We start from the raw sequence: 20402 nt of genomic DNA on the forward strand, positions 1-20402 counted from the left end.
TTGTTATTCCGCGTTCGCGTAGGGTCGAGCTGTATGGTCATCGCGTTAGCGTGTGGGTCCTCGCTTTCGCGAAGGAGAGGATTTGGTCAGTGAATCTTTGAGCTTCGTGAAAGCGAGGGTGATGTCGCGATCGCGATGAAGAATACCTGGGCAGTTAGTTTATATTTTTAAAATCGAGGGTTTGGTCCATAATTTCGAAATTCCATTAGAGAGCTCGGGAGAAGGTGAACTTTGAGGAGATTTTCAGTGGAGCTATTCGGGTAAGTATTCTTCACTCATATTTGGTTTAGTTCCATGATTTAGTCTTCAATTTAATCATTTAATTTGAGAAATTAGGTTGGAAATTGGGGAAAAATGGAAGAAAAGCTTGAAAATTATTTTGGGGATTTGAATGGGCATTTGATGTCGGATTTTTTCGAATGGGCTTTGTTCCCTTAGCTTATTTTGATGGTATGAATCTGATTTTGGCTAGATTTGGAGCATTCAGAGGCCGAGTCGAGAGGCAAAGGCATCGCGGGCTAGAATTTGGACCAGATTGAGGTGAGTAATGATTGTAAATATTGTCGTGAGGGTATGAAACCCCAGATTTCACATCGTTTTGCTATTTTGAGGTGACGCACACGCTAGATGACGAGCGTGGGGTCATGCACCATTGGGGATTGTGACTTAGTCCATCCCGAATGACTGTTTTACCGTGTATTTGATTAAAACTGTTTGCTATCATCATGTTTTGGGCTGAATGCCATATTTGGGCCTCGTGCCAATTGTTTTGGACCCTTAGGGAAATTTTTACTGGTATTTCATCACTGTTTTGATTTTATATCTGTACTCAGTCATGCTATATTCTACTGTTTTCATAACTCAGCCATGTTTATTCTGTTTTAACACTTTAAATGATATTTTGGGCTGAGCACCATATTTTACTATGCCCGAGTGGCTTTTAGAGATTTCTGACTGAGTAGGGACAATGACCTGTGTTGTGAGGATATTATGGGATCGGGCTGCGCGCCGCAGCAGTATGGTACTAATTTATGATTATGAGGCTAAGGGTCTGATTTGTTACGCCACGAGGTGGCTTGATATGAGGCCGAGAGCCTGTTTGATTATTCCACGAGATGGCTTGATATTGCGCTTGGTTGTAAAGGGCCCCTCCCTGAGTCTGTACACCCCTAGTGAGCGCGGGTACCCAGTTTGTGATGTGATATAGCCCGAGGGGCTGATGTTGTTCCATGTTATTGCCCGAGAGGCTGATACGAGTGATTGTGAGAAAGCCCGAGGGGCTGATTCTATTGGTATATTGCCCCGAGGGGCTGGTTTTATGTGTTTATCGTTTCTCATTATTTTTCATTCACTCGTTTAACTGTTAAAAGATGATTTAAAGTAGCTTATACTGAGCTAAGGTGTTTCACAAGTTCTCGCTATTTTATTGCATTGTATTGGTTTTACACTGCCTCCGTGTAGCATTTTGCTGTATTTTACGTGTTTTCTTATCTCTCAGTTTTATTTACCTTTATTACTCACTAAGTTGGCATACTCACATTACTCTCTGCACCTTGTGTGCAGACTCAGGTAATTTTGGACCCGGTAGCGGGTGTTGTTTGCTCAATAACAGAGTCACTGGAGTTAGCAAGGTAGCTGCCTGACGTTCGCATCACTGCTTTTCTCCCTCTTGTCATCCTTAGACTGTATTTAGTACATCATTAGACTCTTGTTGTACTCAGACCTCAGTAGATGCTCGTGACTGGTGACACTCTGATGTAGGTTTGTATACTTATTTTGCACCGTTCATTTAGATTTTCATTATGAAATATTTGATTAAGTAAAGACTTAAAAATGACTTTTATTGATAAATGGTTAATTTGGGAGTTGTGTTGGCTGGCCTAGTTTCACGATAGGCGCCATCACGACCGGGTCGGTTTTAGGGTCATGACAAGTTAGTATCACAGTCTAGGTTACATAGGTCTCACGAGTCATGAGCAGGTCTAGTAGAGTCTCGCGGATCGGTACGGAGACGTCTATACTTATCCTCGGGAGGCTGCAGAACCTTTAGGAAAAACTTCACATTCTTGAATTCTTATCGTGCACCCTGGATTCAGCTTGAAATGTAACTACCCTTCCATGCGTCCGCATGCGCGCATGAGCGCTCAGTATCAGATGTGCATCGATGGCTTGTGATTCCCTGATCGAGGGGCGAGATGAGATCTTTGTGTGTTAATGTTGGGCCAATCTGAAGGACTTGAGGCCGGGTTTTGCTGGTAGCTTGAGCACTGAGGTGCTGATTATGTGAGCACGTGCCTTTTGAATTTATATGTTCGGTAGGGTCCCGATTAGTGGAAGTAATGGCTAGATGACTATGTGATGAGTATGATATGATTGCGAGATGTGTTCATATGATTTGGAAGCGACGAGAAGGGTCTGCTTGAGGATAGAATAACTATTGGTGCTTGATTTCCATCTCGATTTGAGGTATAGCCCCGAGTTATGGGTGTGTAAAGAATCCTTTTATGTTTTCTAGTTAGGGAGTGAAGTAGATTTCACGTTGTGTTATGCGTTCAGACTCAGGAAGATTAAGTGACTGCGTAATGTTTATGATGGTGCAAGGGAATAAAGGGATGTTAGTTTGAGGCGAAGCATGTGGGTTATCTCCTGCGGAGTGTTCTGAAGTTGTGTGATCCTTATTTGGTTTATTGGAAAATCTCTTTTACCAGTGAAATGTATGTGTTGCAATTTGAATTTGGGTCGCGTAAGAGAGTGGGCTTGACTTCTATGAGGGCGAATGCGAGATTTGCAGGAGATTTTAGGTACTAGATGGTCTATGTTGTACAAGCTTATGAAGGACTGAGTTTAATCTCACTATGGTATTATGGCAGTAATAAAGTATATGCATTATGAGTTATTGTGTATTTTGATCTATGGCTTTGAGCCAAGTGGGGGAGCCTGCTATTGATTAGTTAATTGCACTGTTATGTGCTATGTTGGTTCCAGTTTGAGGCGTACTAGTGAATCAGTCGTGGCTTGCAAGGGTTGAGATTGATAATGGTTCGAGTATAGGGAATTTTAAGAAAGGTTATGCTATGCTGTGTAGGTGTATGAGAATCATGAAATGACTTGAGTTGTTATTGGTAAAGGATGCTCAGTGCATAGAACATGAAGTTGCTTGGTTGTATTAAGGTAAGATTACGTCTGTGGTGTCGGAGTGCTAATGGAGCATGGGTCGTTCGGTCCATTTGATCGGATTAATTGCGATTTGAGTAGAGAGGATGACTCTTGAGAATGGTTCTAGTGGGTTCCAGATTTTACATGTAATAATGGAGATTTTCAGGCTGTATATTTGGCTAGAAACTGAGGTTTGCATTGGAGGGTGTCAAGACTTGTGACATTTCTATACCAATTATGGGATTCTATATATTCGTAAGAAGTCCCTTCAGGGTGGGTATTTTGAATATGGTGCTTTTAGCAATATTTAAGAGAGTATTTAGCAGCTTAAGAGAGTTGGCGTACTCACATTACTCTCTGCACCTTGTGTGCAGACTTAGGTAGTTCTGGACCCGGTAGCGGGTGTTGATTTCTCAGTGGTAGAGTCATTGGAGTTAGAAAGGTAGCTGCCCGACGTTCACAGCACCACTTTTCTCCCTCTTGTCTTCCTTAGACTATATTTAGTACATCCTTAGACTCTTGTTATACTCAGACCTTAGTAGATGCTCGTGACTGGTGACACCCCGATGTCGGGCTTGTGTACTTATTCTGCACTGTTCATTTAGTTTTTCATTATGAAATATTTGATTAAGTAAAGACTTAAAAATGACTTTTATTGATAAATGGTTAATTTGGGAGTTGTGTCGGCTGACCTAGTTTCACGATAGGCGCCATCACGATCGGGTCGATTTTAGGGTCGTGATATCTGTGAATGAATCCCAAAGGCCAGGGCATTCCCCCCTTTAAGACTCTTTCTCACACCACGACTTGTAGCTGGAATCCTTCTAATCTTGTAACTATTGCTACCTTCTATCATGCAGCCTTTACGACTCTAACTTTGTATGTGCACCTATACGACTCTTTTCTTCTCTTCCCTCTAACTTTTAGCCAATCTCTAGGCTACACTTTATGAACATATACAAAATTATGTCAAGTTGTCCCTTTGGGCGTCATTAGCTTTACTACATCTAAGTAGGCCATACTATACCCTAATTCTTACTTCAATTTATCGTTGCGGAGGTTTGCTACCAAATTTCATCTTACTCTTGTTGCTTATCCCATATGTATAAATCCAAGTCTTTTAATGCTTCTTCATTACTATTCATCTTAAGAATGACGACCTAATCTCAGCTCATACTTTGTGACTTTTGTCTATCTGTTATGATTTGCCGCAATATTGACCGACAATATACCACTAATACCTTGAAACTTCTTACGTAAAACCTTGTCACTAGGGCTTACATTACATCGAGGAATATTTGAAGTGATTTCCATAATCGTATTTCATAGTATCTCGAGGTGATTCATCTTATGGGGCTATTCTGATCTCGTACCGTCCGCGAAATCTTTTCTCCTTCTCCCATTTTTTTCATCAAATCATTATTCAATTGAAGGCATAAACGTTATCTTTTATCTGCCACAATTACACCTTCATTTCATTACCAGGGCAGCATTCCATCTTTTCTAAATGCTGCTAGTCTTAGACTCCTTTGAGTTCATTCGGCTATACTGAGCCTTCTATAACTTAGAGAACCCATCAGCTCTCTTGTTTTCATGAGCTTAACCCCGAGAACTTATTCATTCTCGTCACCTTCTCACTTACCATTTCTTGTTCTTACTCTTGTCTTCCTAAAACCTTGTCGTTTTATCATACTTGTTACACCCCAAGTTTTCATACGTGAGAGTACGTCGTAAGTCATTGATGTAAGCTCGGAAATGAGATTCTATTTGGAAGAATATAAAGTAAGTTAATCATGTTACCTTGGAGGTTACAAATATTTAAGATCATGAATAATGAGTACCAAGAGGGTTGGAAATCTTAGAAGCTAAACCAATTGAAGAAAATAAGTTTTGTCGAAAGTCGACAAGTTTCGAATGTTATAACATGTACTTTGGGGTGAGACTAGAGTTCTTAACATGATAAGGAGGTTATTCTATGAGTTATTTTAGTTGTATGATATTCATTTTCTACATTTTGAAGGCAAGCAAGTTGTGGAACAAGAGTTGGCAAAGGTCATCACAAGTTACATTCATAAATGTTCTGAAATTTAGGTCAAATGTATCTGAGAATTTCTCCAAATATACTTGGAATCATGGGGTGTTCTACCTACCAAATTTAAGGTCTACGAGTCTAGTTTCTAACGCATTAAACCGTTTGTCAATACGACATCGGAGTAGAGAGATATTTGCATTTTCGCGAGACCGCGCAAGCAGCTCCCAATGGGACCCACTTAGGCGGTGGTTGACCTACTTCAATTTATAAACGATTTGGACGCCTATTTTTGCTCATTTTTCAACTAATATTCGTCTCCAAACCTCTCCTAACCCTCCTAAACATATACCAGAAGGGTTTGAAGTGATTACACCGTATTTCAATATCAAAACTTAGTTCTAGTGAAGAACAACACCTCTTTGAGGTTGTGTTGTCATTGAGGATTGTTGTGGGCTGTATTTGGATGAAATTCCAAGTTGTTGCTGCTGTCTAAGGTGAGTATAATAGCCTACTAATTTTTCTTAAGCTTGCTTGTATGTTGGTTAAGTTGTTAGGATGATAAACTACAAGATAATACTTGGACTAGCTTAAGTCACTTCTATGGTGTTGTATTGCTATTAAGGGTTGTTGTAAACTGAATATAACTTGGATTTTGACTTTAAGTTACTGTATAAGGTATGAATATTTTGTTCTTGCTTGTGCCTAAGGTTATCTTGATGTTGATCAAGTTAAATGGATGGGCTAGACAAGAACTAGTGAATAAAGTTGCTAATTGAGGATAGTTGAAGTTGTGGATTATTTTCGTTGTTATAAATATATGGTATAAGGCTGGAATCATTGATTAATGACTTCATTATCATGTTAATGATACTTTTAGGTTGAAGTAAGAAGTCTATAAGGATAGATAAGGGGTATACAGATTCCAATCAGAGCTTGCCGCCCGTCGTAATGTAGTTGTGACTTGTTGTTGTTATATGGTGTCTTGATATTGATAATTATGTATTGATGGATTGCTCTGGTAATTGTTGTTGGTATATGGTATTGGAGGAGGCCCTTGTTACAAGGGAGATGCTGCCAAAATTTACGTAAACGAGCTACTAGCTTAAGTTATAGACTTAGCCTTTGCTCAGCACTGATTTTAAATCTCCTTATACTATGATAGATTGAGTTGACTTGTTTTAAGAGTTGCTTGGAAGGGATTAGGGACTCAACGGGTTTAAGTTATATTAAGGCACTTTCTTCTTTCTTTTGGCATGATCTAAAAGGAAATGAACATAAACGATACGCTATTTCATAACGGATCTACTCCTAGCAACTAAGGTTGTCCATGTTGTTCTTTCCTTATAAAATTATTCTAAACAAGTGTGTATGATCCTTAAATCCTACTAAGGTTCATATTGATTGTAGGGATGTCCATAATGTTCTTAAGTCACTCCAAAAGGTTTAGAATGTGATTCCATGAGTTGAGCATGCATTATATATATGTATCTATTTTACTCTACCGAGCCGCGCTATAGTTGGCTGGGTACGGCACCTATTGTGCAACCACTGATCAGTTGGGTTTACTGAGCTCCACGTGGCCGGGTACGATTCTACCGAACCTTATGATGGTCGGGTACGCTTTTACCGAGTCCTCTTTGAGGCCGGGTACGATATGATGATGATGATGCCCACAGAGGCGAATGTTTTAAAACGTTTATGTATATATATGTATTATGTATTTCATATCAGTAACCCCCAGAGGCACTCTGATGTTACAGGTTGTATCTCCTCTATCTCTCTCTTTACATTACTGTTCTTGTTTATGCTTTCCTGCCTAACATACTCGGTACTTTATTCGTACTGACGTCCCTTTTGCCTAGGGACGCTGCATTTCATGCCCGCAGGTCCCGATTGATAGGTTGATAGTCCTCCTAGTAGGCTATCAGCTCAGCGAAGGTGTTGGTGCACTCCACTTGCTCCGGAGTTGCCTATTTGGTCAGTATACTTTGGATATGTATTGATTGGTATGGCGGGACCCTGTCCCGACCTTTATGATTTGATGTACTCTTAGAGGTTTGTAGACAGATGTCAGGTGTATGCATACTTGTATGGCCTTGTCGGCCTATGTTTCGAGTTTACTAATGGTCATGTCGGCCTTATAGGCCCGTATGTCACATATATAAGTTTGTATATCATATTGGGTCTTCATATGTTGAGTATTCCCTTATGTTTTATTCTTGTTATCTCATGACGGGTTTTCTGGCTCATTTACTCATGATAATATGATAAGAAAGATATGTTATGTTGGTACTCGGTTGAGTAAGGCACCGGGTGCCCGTCGCGGCCCTTCGGTTTGGGTCGTGACAGAAGTGGTATCAGAGCAGTTCTGTCCTAGGGAGTCTACAAGTCGTGTCTAGTAGAGTCTTGTTTATGGGTGTGTTGTGCACCACACTTATAAGCAGGAGGCTACAGGGCATTTAGGTCGGTCACTCTTTCTTCTTACTCTAGATCATGCAGTAGAGCTCAGTTGTAAGAATTCAAACTCCTAAATTCGACTTTAGTCGTAACCCAACGATACTTACATCCATAAAGACAGTTGGTAAGAGATTGCATGTGGATGTTGAAGAGTTGAGTCAGAGGAACTCGATTTCACATCATGCTTATGATGAGTAAATATGAGGGCTTCAATAGATCATGTGTGTACTAAGATGTGTATGCTTCTTAATAAGGAGCCTTAAGGCACAGATATTTATTCACGAATATGGTGAAAATCTATGAGGAATTCAGAATCTAGATACAAGTTTTAACAAGTAAAAGAAGTAAGGTGAAGAGGGGTACGAGGCACCCAGATAATGAAGATTATCAATATTTTCAAATCAGGCAGAGAAATATAAGCATTTTGGTACCTTCATCAATGACAGAGGTAAGTACAATTGGCCACACCCTTCTCAGTTATGTTCTATGGGAACTAACAGATATTATTTAAGAGAAAGATGGGATATCAGGATCTAGTTGGAGTTAGAGCAACCCAAAAATTGTGGATAGGTTGTTATCATTAACTAACGTTTCCGAAAGATGGTGCAAATGTGGTAATAGATCTCCTTCTAAGACACCCAGATGGTGAACTCTAGAGTAGTACAATCAGATACGAATACTGGAATATTCAAAAATTTCAGAAGATAGGCAGTGGGATCCTAGAAGGGACAAATATTTACCTTAGTATGACTCTAGCCCCGAGTAAAAAAAAAGAATGTTAGGCATTCCCAAGTGCCAGTGAGATGAAGCTATGGGAGCTTATAGGGAAAGAACTTTTTGTTGAAGTTTTCAGAATAAAGTGATAGACAAAAGAAATATTATCCGGAGAATAAGAAGAAAATAAATAAAGCATCATGAGTAAGATGTGATATAGGGGTGATAACAGTAAATCAAAATATGACACGATGACAGAGTCTATAGTCAAGTGAAGGAAAATACAAGAGGTGACAAGCCTTAAGGCAATAAAAGAGTATAAACCATAACGTCATATTCTTATTTTGAGAAATGAGTTGGTGACTTCAACGTGATTACCAGGAGGAAAGGTTAGACCCCAGAGTAATAAAAATCAGTATGGGCTGGTGAACAAGATAAAATCGAACATGAATTAGGGACCAGAGGATTTGATAATGGTCGACATCGTGAGAATTTCAAAGATCATGCTCCAACAATAATAGAATAGACAACAGACGAATAACCTTTAAAGGTTATCTAGGAAGTCGCTTACCTAAAGCAAGAACTCTGAGCAGAGTTAATCTTAAGGGACTAAGTGTGCCAGTTACCGTAGGTGTCACCTTCGTGCGTAAGAAATTTAGTTATCCCTGGTACAGAAGGTTACCATAAGGTGATTAAGGTTCATTGATAATGTGAAAAGACGCCAAAGATGAAGAGGTAAAACAACTATAGGTAGATCGTCGTAGTACTAAATCTTAGTACTCCCCTGAAGGGGGGAATATGGTGTGATATGGTATTAAGTCGGAGCTAAGCGGTTTAGTTAACTATGGGATGGTAAAGGAAGAATGTGGTAAAAACGAGAAAGGGATGATGTTGCATTTATTCAGTTCCTGCAGATATGTTGCGACTCCAGAACATTATACAAGCACGACATCGGGAGAGGCAATAAAAGTTTCCGGCCAGGATGTTATTGATAAATAAGTGTGAATGGACACTTGATACATCAGGAGCTAGTGGAGAGAGATAAGTTAAGACAAAGGATATATCCCAAGAGGGATTATGCAGAATATATATATATATATATATATATGAGAATGGACCAACGAGTAATTAGTAGTTGATTCAGGAAGAGCCCAGTTATGGCTAGACAAGAGGTCACAGATAAATCAATAGATCATGCAAGATAAATGTAGTGAACCGCAGCATAGTGAATTCAGTCTCGCAGATACGAGATCGCAATCATTTGAAAAAATTTCAGATAGGAGTTGAGGCAATTAAAGGTACCATTTTTAAGGTTTATAAAAATAAGAGAGAGTGCCACTAAGGAGACAATAAAAATTTGAGCTTAGAAGTAACCCTACGAGCACAAAGGCATAAATTTATGTAACTAAGGATTATTATGGGCGAGTAAGAATAACGAAAATTACCTTCGGGTGTACGATATATCAAGCTCGCAACTTTACAAGAGCCAGAAGGTTTCCCTAAGTACTACAATAAAAGACTAGCTGAGGAAATAAGGAAGAAGGTTTCCACCTAAGCATAGTGAGCTAAAGAGTAAATTATCCTGTAACAACAGTCTCACTACAATATTTTATACACTCCATAAGAAAGTGGCACCTATCATGGCTAATGAATGGTAAAAAAAAAGCCATCAAAGGTGATGTTTGAGATCATATGAGGTACAGGAAATTATAGTATTCGTGGGCAAAAAGACAAGCCATGTATTCATGCAACAAGTGATAGAACGACCAGCAAAAGTAATTGCTTACATTTAAGGACAACTGAGAAGGCACGAAAGGAAATTTATGGTGCTAGCAAGTTAAAGGAAGATTGGGAGTAGTATAAATAGATCGGTGTAGGTCCTAAGGTAAAGTATTGTAGAGCAACAAGGTTTTAGGTAGATAGGAGTAAGGATATGAAAGGGTGAGTGAGAAGGTGACGAGAATATGTATGTCCTCAGGATTAAACCCATCAACACAAGGGAGCTGATGATTTCCATATGTAATAAAAAGCTCGGTACAGTCTGAATAAACATAGAGGAGTCTGAGACTAGGTGCATTTAGAAGAGATGGAATGCTGCCCTGGCAGTAGAATAAGGGTCTAATTATGATAGATAAGAGGATGATGCTTAGGCCCTTGATTGAGTAATGATTTAACGAGAAAGGGATTTCATTAATTGCACGGGATTAGAATACCCCCATAAGATGAATCGTGTTGGGATGCAATGAAATACGGTTATTGAAGTATAGTATTATCCCTAGGTGGATCAGGAAAATCACTTCATATGTTCCCCGATAAGATGTGAGCCCTAGTGATAGTGTATTACGTAAGAGGTTGCAAGTTATCAGTGATAGATTATAGATCAACATTAAGGTGAATAAACAATAGATGGGTACAAGTTCCAAAGTTCGAGATGAGATTTGTTTGTTATTCTTAGATGAATAATAATGAGGAAGCACTAAAGGACTTAGATTTATACATATAGGATAAGCAGCGAGAGAGTAACCTGGAGTTAGGTAGCAAACCTCAGTAATAATAAACCGAAGTAAGTTTTATGGTATAGTATAACCTACCTAGATGTAGTAAAACCATAATGATAGATATACAAGGCTATAAAACAAGAGATAGAAATAGTCTTAAGTTCGATAAAGTACCAAGCGAAAGACATCAGTACACCTATAGATGCCTAGAGGGACAGCTTGTCATAATTCTGTATATGTTCATAAAGTGAGGTTAGAGATTGGCTAAAAGATGGAGGAAAAAGAGAATACGAGTCCTTAGGCGCTCATACAAGGACACAGTCGTACATACTGCATGACATAAGGTATCAAATGTTACGATGTTGGAAGAATTCCAACCACATGTCATGGTGTGACAAAGAGGCCTAAAAGGGGGAATGCCCAAGCGTTTCGATTTATTCACAAAACAGTTGCTTAGATGGAAAGATGAGCATTAAAGTATTCGTAAGAGCCATAGTTTATGAAACTGATAAGCGCATCAATCAGCATTCGAGGACGAATGTTCCAAAGGGGGGAATGATGTTACACCCCAAGTTTTCATACGTGAGAGTACGTCGTAAGTCATTGATGTAAGCTCGGAAATGAGATTCTATTTGGAAGAAAATAAAGTAAGTTAATCATGTTACCTTGGAGGTTACAAATATTTAAGATCATGAATAACGAGTACCAAGAGGGTTGGAAATCTTAGAAGCTAAACCAATTGAAGAAAATAAGTTTTGTCGAAAGTCGACAAGTTTCGAATGTTATAACATGTACTTTGGGGTGAGACTAGGGTTCTTAACATGATAAGGAGGTTATTCTATGAGTTATTTTAGTCGTATGATATTCATTTTCTACATTTTGAAGGCAAGCAAGTTGTGGAACAAGAGTTGGCAAAGGTCATCACAAGTTACATTCATAAATTTTCTGAAATTTAGGTCAAATGTATCTGAGAATTTCTCCAAATATACTTGTAATCATGGGGTGTTCTACCTACCAAATTAAAGGTCTACGAGTCTAGTTTCTAACTCATTAAACCTTTTGTCAATACGACATCGGAGTAGAGAGATATTTGCATTTTTGCGAGACCGCGCAAGCAGCTCCCAATGGGACCCACTTAGGCGGTGGTTGACCTACTTCAATTTATAAACGATTTGGACGCCTATTTTTGCTCATTTTTCAACTAAAATTCGTCTCCAAACCTCTCCTAACCCTCCTAAACATATACCACAAGGGTTTGAAGTGATTACACCATATTTCAACATCAAAACTTAGTTATAGTGAAGAACAACACCTCTTTGAGGTTGTGTTGTCATTGAGGATTGTTGTGGGCTGTATTTGGATGAAATTCCAAGTTGTTGCTGCTATCTAAGGTGAGTATAACAGCTTACTAATTGTGCTTAATCTTGCTTGTATGTTGGTTAAGTTGTTAGGATGATAAACTACAAGATAATACTTAGATTAGCTTAAGTCACTTCTATGGTTTTGTATTGCTATTAAGGGTTGTTGTAAACTGAATATAACTTGGATTTTGACTTGAAGTTACTGTAGGAGGTATGTATATTGTGTTCTTTCTTGTTCCTAAGGTTATCTTGATGTTGATTAAGTTAAATGGATGGGCTAGACATGCACTAGTGAATAAAGTTGCTAATTGAGGATAGTTGAAGTTGTGGATTATTTTCGTTGTTATAAATATATGGTATAAGGCTTGAATCATTGATTAATGACTTCATTATCATGTTAATGATACTTTTAGGTTGAATTTAGAAGTCTATAAGGATTGATAATGGGTATACGGATTCCAATCAGAGCTTGCCGCCTGTCGTAATGTAGTTGTGACTTGTTGTTGTTATATGGTGTCTTGATATTGATAATTATGTATTGATGGATTGCTCTGGTAATTGTTGTTGGTATATGGTACTGGAGAAGGCCCTTGTTACAAGGGAAATGCTGCCAAAATTTACGTAAACGAGCTAGTAGCTTAAGTTATAGACTTAGCCTTTGCTCAGCACTGATTTTAAATCTCCTTATACTATGATAGATTGAGTTGACTTGTTTGAAGAGTTGCTTGGAAGGGATTAGGGACTCAACGGGTTTAATGTATGTTAAGACACTTTCTTCTTTCTTTTGGCATGATCTGAAAGGAAATGAACATAAACGATACGCTATTTCATAACGGATCTACTCCTAGCAACTAAGGTTGTCCATGTTGTTCTTTCCTTATAAAATTATTCTAAACAAGTGTGTATGATCCTTAAATCCTACTAAGGTTCATATTGATTGTAGGGATGTCCATAATGTTCTTAAGTCACTCCAAAAGGTTTAGAATGTGATTCCATGAGTTGAGCATGCATTATATATATGTATCTATTTTACTCTACCGAGCCGCGCTATAGTCGGCCGGGTACGACACCTATTGTGCAACCACTGATCAGTTGGGTTTATCGAGCTCCACGTGGCCGGGTACGATTCTACCGAACCTTATGATGGTCGGGTACGCTTTTACCGAGTCCTCTTTGAGGCCGGGTACGATATGATGATGATGATGATGCCTACAGAGGCGAATGTTTTAAAACGTTTATGTATATATATGTATTATGTATTTCATATCAGTAACCCCCAGAGGCACTCTGATGTTACAGGTTGTATCTCCTCTATCTCTCTCTTTACATTACTGTTCTTGTTTATGCTTTCCTGCCTAACATACTCGGTACTTTATTCGTACTGACATCCCTTTTGCCTGGGGATGCTGCATTTCATGCCCGCAGGTCCTGATTGATAGGTTGACAGTCCTCCTAGTAGGCTATCAGCTCAGCGAAGGTGTTGGTACACTCCACTTGCTCCGGAGTTGCCTATTTGGTCAGTATACTTTGGATATGTATTGATTGGTATGGCGGGACCCTGTCCCGACCTTTATGATTTGATGTACTCTTAGAGGCTTGTAGACAGATGTCAGGTGTATGGATAATTGTATGGCCTTGTCGGCCTATGTTTCGAGTTTACTAATGGTCATGTCGGCCTTATAGGCCCGTATGTCACATATATAAGTTTGTATATCATATTGGGTCTTCATATGTTGAGTATTCCCTTATGTTTTTTTCTTATTATCTCATGATGGGTTTTCTGGCTCATTTACTCATGATAATATGATAAGAAAGATATATTACGTTGGTACTCGGTTGAGTAAAGCACCGGGTGCCCGTCGCGGCCCTTCGGTTTGGGTCGTGACAATACTTTAGCTTGCGACCTACATATATTCATTTATAATGCTCGCAATCTTACTTTACCATAGATTTCCTTGTATTATTCTGGAACATCAAGCAAGACATCTCATCGTCCCTATCTCTTCTTTACTCTCTTGGCTAGATCTCTCGGTACCTAGAAACCACAGGCTGGAAAATATACTATTGACGATACTGTTATCGTTCCTGGATACTGAATACCTGTACTTCTAGCCTCTATCTAAAGTATGGACTATTGTAGCCTTATGCATTTGAGTATATCGTACGTTGTTCACCTTTACCTTACTTACCTTAAAATCTCGCATCACATCTTGTATCTCTTTCATAACCTCTCTTCCACATAGGTATGATTCACATCCACAACTTGGAGCTTTATTATAATACTACAATCGATGGGAGCTTCATACTGACTTCTTATGAGGCTGTTACTTTTCTAACTGGCTTTATCGAAGAGTTGTTATAGACTATGGTTGTTATACTATCTCTATTGTACCTCTAATATTAAGGTTGGACCTGCAATGTTCTCGACCACAATTTCTATAATTTTCTAGGTTCAATAATGAGACTCTTGATTTACTTAGTTGATGTAATTCTTTAGTTTCCTCTTCCCTTTGATCAACCTTCGTGTAGGCTTAAGCTATCTTCCTATCTGCGACTCACGGTATTAGCTATTACTTTAGTCCTGCATGAACGCTATAGAATATCCAAGATATAATCTTCTACCAATCCAATTCTTTGTCTATAACCTAGACTTAATTATTCCTTTTAACTTATATTGGAGTCTTCTACGGCTGTATGATTGTCAACATATGTATATTCCAGAATCGCAAGTGCACTTATAACGTAACCAACTCTGGATCATTGATCGAATAGTTCCTTTCATTCCTTCTCAACTTTCTTTAAACATAAGCTATTACTTTTCCTGGTCTTCTGCCTCCTTGTTGCAAGCATACTTAGCTTATCTTAGTTCCCACGCATGCTGAAATTTTCGTGCAACTCATATGATCTCTAATATTAATTTTGACTTTACTTCCCGTTCATTAGCCGCGGTAGGTTCCTCTTTCTTATAGAAGACGTACAATGTTGTTGTGAAGCTGTTGTTACAAGACCATTTCCTCTTTAGGTTACTATGCTTAGATTGAAGCCTTCTTCCCCATCTCCTCAGCTAGTCTTTTACTGTAGTACTTAGGGAGGACCCTCTGACTCTTGTAAAGCTGCGAGTTGATTACATCGTATACCCAATAAAAATTTTGATGTCCTTCCTCGCCTACAATTATCCATAGTTACTTACCTCCATGCCTTTGTGCTTGTAGGGTTGCTTCTGAACTGATATTTTGACTGTCTTCCCAGTGGCACTATCTTTCATTCCCAGAATACTCATACGGTACCTTGAACGACCCCACTCTTATCTGAATACTTTTTATGTATTACAATGACGTTACTGCGAGGCTGAATTCACTATATTGGGTTTTACTAGGTTTATCTTGCACGATCTGCTGACTTATCTGTTTAGCCATAACTAGGCTCTTCCTTAATCAATTACCAACTACTCGTTGGCCTATTCTCATATCGATTTTCTGCGTAACCTTTCTTGGGTTATTTCCTTTGGATTAACTTACCGCTCGCACCAGCTCTTTATCTATCAATAACATTTCGGGTCGAAACCTTTACTTCCTCTCCTTGACGTTGTGTTTGCATAATATTCTGGAATCTTAGCATATCTGTAGGATTTGAATAAATGCAATTTCATCCCTTTCTCATTTTTTTCGTATTCTTCCTTTACCATTCCATAATTACTAGAACCACTTAATTCTAGCTTAACGCCACATCATAATATATTCCCCCCTTTTGGGGAGTACTAAGAATTGTAGCTACGATGACATACCCATAGAAGTTTTACCTCTTCATCTTTGGCATCCTTTCACATCATCGATGACCCTTACTCGCCTTGCGGTAATCCTCCCATACCAAGGATAGCAAAATTCCTTACTCACCAGGGTGACACTTAGTATAACTGGCACATACAATCCCTTAAGCTGAACTTTGCTCACATTGCTTGCTTTAGGGAAGCGTCTTCCTGAATGGCTATTCTCTGAATTTTTCATAAATCTTCTTTTGTCGTCCATTTTATTATTGCCGGAGCAAAATCTGAAATTCTTATGATGTTGACTATTATCAATCACTTAGTCTCTAATTCATATTTAGTTTATCCTATTTACCAGCCCATACTGATTTTTATCATTCTGAGGTCTAACATTTCCTTCTGGTAGTTGCGTTAGAGTCTCGAACTTATTTCTTGAAATAAGGGTATGACTATATGGCCTATACTCTTTTGTTGTCTCAAGGCCTGTCACCTCTCGTGTTTTCCTTCTTGAGTATGGACTCTTTAATACTGTCATCTTTTTGATCTACTGTTGTCATCCACGTATCATATCTTACTTATAATGCTTCATTTACTCTCCTCTTATTTCCCGCTAACATTTATGTCTATCACTTTATTCTAAAAACTCGAACAAGGCATTCTTTTAATTTTAGTTCCCCTTGCTTCATCTACTAGACTTTCGAGTTGTCTAGCATTCTTTCCCTACTAGGGACGGGACCCACACTAAGGTAACATTTATTCCTTCAAGGATTCTAGTGCCTATCCTTGTAGTACTCATATCCAGCTGTACTATTTTAGAGTGCACCATCTAGGTATCTCACAAGGAGATCTATTAGCACCTTTGTAATATCCTTCGGAAATATCAACTAACGCAAACAATCCATTCATCATTTTGGGATACTCTAGCCCCAGCCAGATCCTGATATCCGTCCTTCTCTTATACTACTTCTGTTAGCTCCCATGGAGCATAATTGAGATGGGTGTGACTAATTGTACATACCTCTATTACAATTGAAGGTATCTCGAAATGCTTATATTTCTCTACTTGAATTGTAAATACTGTTTATCTTCATTAACTGGGTACCTTGTACCCTTCTTCACCTTGCTTCTTTTACTTGTTGAAACTTGTGTCTACCTTTCGATTCTCTTATTCCTTTTTACTGTAAGAGTGGATAGACATTCTTGCCTTAGAGATCCTTATCAAGAAACTTACATGTCTTAGTACACACATGATCTGCTGAATACCTCAAATTTACTTATCGTAGGCATCATAAAAAAAATTGAATACCTATGACTCAGCTCTTCCACAACTATCTCTCTTTCCAACCATCTTTCCGAATGCAAGTATTGTCTTATTACGAATAAAATAGAATTTTGAAATTTGAGTTCTTATAAGTGAGCTCTACCACACGATCTAGAGTAAGAAAAAAGAGTGACAGTCCTAAATGCCCTGTAGCCTCCTACTTATAAGTGTGGTACACGACACACCCATAAACAAGACTCTACTAGACACGGCTTGTAGATTCCCTAAGACAGAACTGCTCTGATACAACTTTTGTCACAATCCAAACTGATGGGCCGCGACGGGCACCCAGTACCTTACTCAGCTGAGTACCAATGTAACGAATCTTTCATATCATTCTATCATAGATAAATGAACTGGAGTAAAGCATAAGGGAATACAAGCTTATAGATATGAAGTACGAGCCTATAAGATCCAAATAACCAATCATGTACTAAACATAGGCTGACAAGGCCATACAATCTTTTACGTATATGACATCTGTCTACAAGCCTCTAAGAATACATAATTTTCATAAAGGTCGGGACAGAGTTCCGCCATATCAAACAATACACGTCTAAATCATACTAACCAAATAAGCAACTCTGAGGCAAATGGAGCTCACCAACATCTTCCGCTGAACTGATAGCCTACTTGGAGGTCTCTCAACCTGTCTATCGGGACCTGCGGGCATGAAATACAGCATCCCCAGGCAAAATGGTACGTAAGTACGAATAATGTATCGAGTATGTAAGGCACATAAATAAGTACTTAACAAACATAGAAGAAATATAGAGTAAATGACTCAACCTGTAAGTCTGTATAATTCTGTAAATCATGAAATACTTATAGTGTCATGAATATGCGTATGAGTGTTATGTCGTGCATAGGTACATGCTTCATAACATCATCAGGCCTCTGAGGGCATCCCATCATATCATCCCGGCCACTGTGGGCAAAATCATCAATGTATACCAGCTGATCAGGTGGCGCCATCTGGTCATGGGTCAATGTACATGTATAAATGAATGTAATGCATGAGAAGTACGTCAATAAAATCTTTCGGAATGTCATAAGACCATTATGACTTTGATTAATATCATGAAGCAAACTTTATCAACTTACGTATTTTTTGAGACCTCTGAACAGATGATAGAATAATGAGATACATGGGAAATCAAGAACATAGGATTCTCTAATATTTCTATGAATAGAGTCATTTATGTAAGTTGTGCATTTGCGCGTTTTGTTTGTATCGCATGGATCATGCCAAAAATAAAAAAGGGATAGCCTTAACATACCTAAACCAATTCTCTTGACAATTCCTTTAACACCCGTTGATTGCTACAACATGTAACGGCAAGATCGGAGTAGGAAAAATCCGTATTGATATTCTTGAGAAAGATTGCACCGCACACCTTTAGAATTGCAAAATCTTACGCTTCGAAGTTTTGATCACTTTGCAAATCTTAGCATCTTACATTAAAATTCATGAATCATATTACTAAAAAAGAATGAGATGCTTATTTTCAAGAATGAAAATGACCGTACACTTTTTCTAGATCTTTGATAACACTTCTCCACCCAAAATGATAATGCCACCTTTTCCAAGTGAACTATGAGTCATCACATATAAGATCTGTTTCTGCCACGTAAATCTTCAAGACTTATCCAAAATATATTAGGTAATTACCATTTTTTTATTAACTTGGTAATTCTCCCCTAGTTAATAATTAATCAATTACCCACATACTTAAGAATTATCTCAAATTACATAAAATGATACTCACTTTTAATACATTTTATACACCTTACTACCATGGCCATGAGGTATCTTATATGGTACTAGTCAATAAATACCGGATATTTTAGCTCGGGCCGTATTTTATCCCAAAATACCATACTTCGACGAAATTCTTTTTCTTCGATTTGCTTACCTTCTCACCTTCACGAATTTACTCATTACTTGTTTGAAATAGCATAAAATGCTTATAACCTCAAGGAAATCTCATTTCCAAACTTACGTCGATTAACTTACGATGAAACTTTAACGTACGAAAAATGCGAAATGTAATATCTCATTTCCGAGCTTTCACCAATTTGCTTATGGCATACTTTTACGTACGAAAACATAGGGTGTAACATACGACCTCCGGATCATAACATATTTTTGGTAGAAATGCAAAAATTTTATTCATTAACTAATTCTATTACATAAAGCAAGAATCCCATTGGGCTCATCAGTAGATGCCGCCACCGTGATGTTTACATTTAGATTGCAAGGTACAAAAGAGTTCCCAAGTTCAACTAAGTTAGTAAATACAGTACTAGATACAAGCCTAGATTTAGTAGAGCCAATCTTGTCGTCATGGACTATTTTCAAAAAGGCATTCGGCGGTTGTTCCAAAAGAGACAGTGGGCTATTGTTTGCTTGCTTAGATCCCTGGGTGGCCAAAAAGTGAGCAACTTTATTTCCCTCCCTGAAGTTATGCTGGATCGGTGGATTCTCCAGTTTCTTCAGTAATGACCTACACTCCGTAATCAAGTTAGAATATATTGAACAAGTATCTCCATCAAGTAGGCGAATGATATCCGTACCATCAGTTTCAATTTCTAAATTTAAAAGGTTTCTTTCACAGGCTAATTGTAGTCCAGTCTTGAGAGATAGCAGCTCCATATAAGCAGGGGTGTAGGCAACGACTGAGGTGCAAAACCCCCAAAATCCAGTCCCATGATTATTTCTAAAGATTCCGCTGATTCCCCCTTTCTAATATTTACCCTTGAAAGCACCATCGATGTTGAGTTTAAGGGAATTTTTTTTGGGCGGGAGCCATTTTATTGAAATAGTTGTAGTTGGAGGGGTGTAGCTGGGGGACTTTTTGCAATATTTTAATTCTTTGCAGCACATGATAACCATATCTAGCGATAGTTGACTGCATGATTGTTAAAAGAGTTGTTATTCCTATTGAGCCAAAGGTGCAAAATAGTGAATGGAAAGAATTCTTCCCATGAGGTGCCTAAATGATCCGACGCTATGTTAGTGTCTTTTAATTTAGTGAGCCAATGCTCAGAATTTTGATTTAGGGGAAGAAAATTTAGGTGTGCATCGTTCCAAAATTTC

The 20402-nt window shown here is 38.4% G+C and overlaps 1 protein-coding gene across 1 annotated transcript; it reads right to left on the minus strand.

The window, feature by feature from the left end:
* Positions 1-19478: 19478 nt before the first annotated feature.
* Positions 19479-19958, minus strand: LOC142170426 (uncharacterized). The gene has a single exon (XM_075232331.1). It carries the CDS (start codon positions 19956-19958, stop codon positions 19479-19481), a length of 480 nt encoding a protein of 159 aa, XP_075088432.1.
* Positions 19959-20402: the final 444 nt, after the last annotated feature.

This window comes from Nicotiana tabacum, chromosome 16 (genome assembly GCF_000715075.1).
Source record: "Nicotiana tabacum cultivar K326 chromosome 16, ASM71507v2, whole genome shotgun sequence".
In the NCBI taxonomy this organism is placed as follows: domain Eukaryota; kingdom Viridiplantae; phylum Streptophyta; class Magnoliopsida; order Solanales; family Solanaceae; genus Nicotiana; species Nicotiana tabacum.

What these genes read in the sequence shown, in the direction of transcription:
- LOC142170426 (XM_075232331.1), bottom strand. Translation starts at nt 19,958, where the DNA reads ATGGAGCTGCTATCTCTCAAGACTGGACTACAATTAGCCTGTGAAAGA.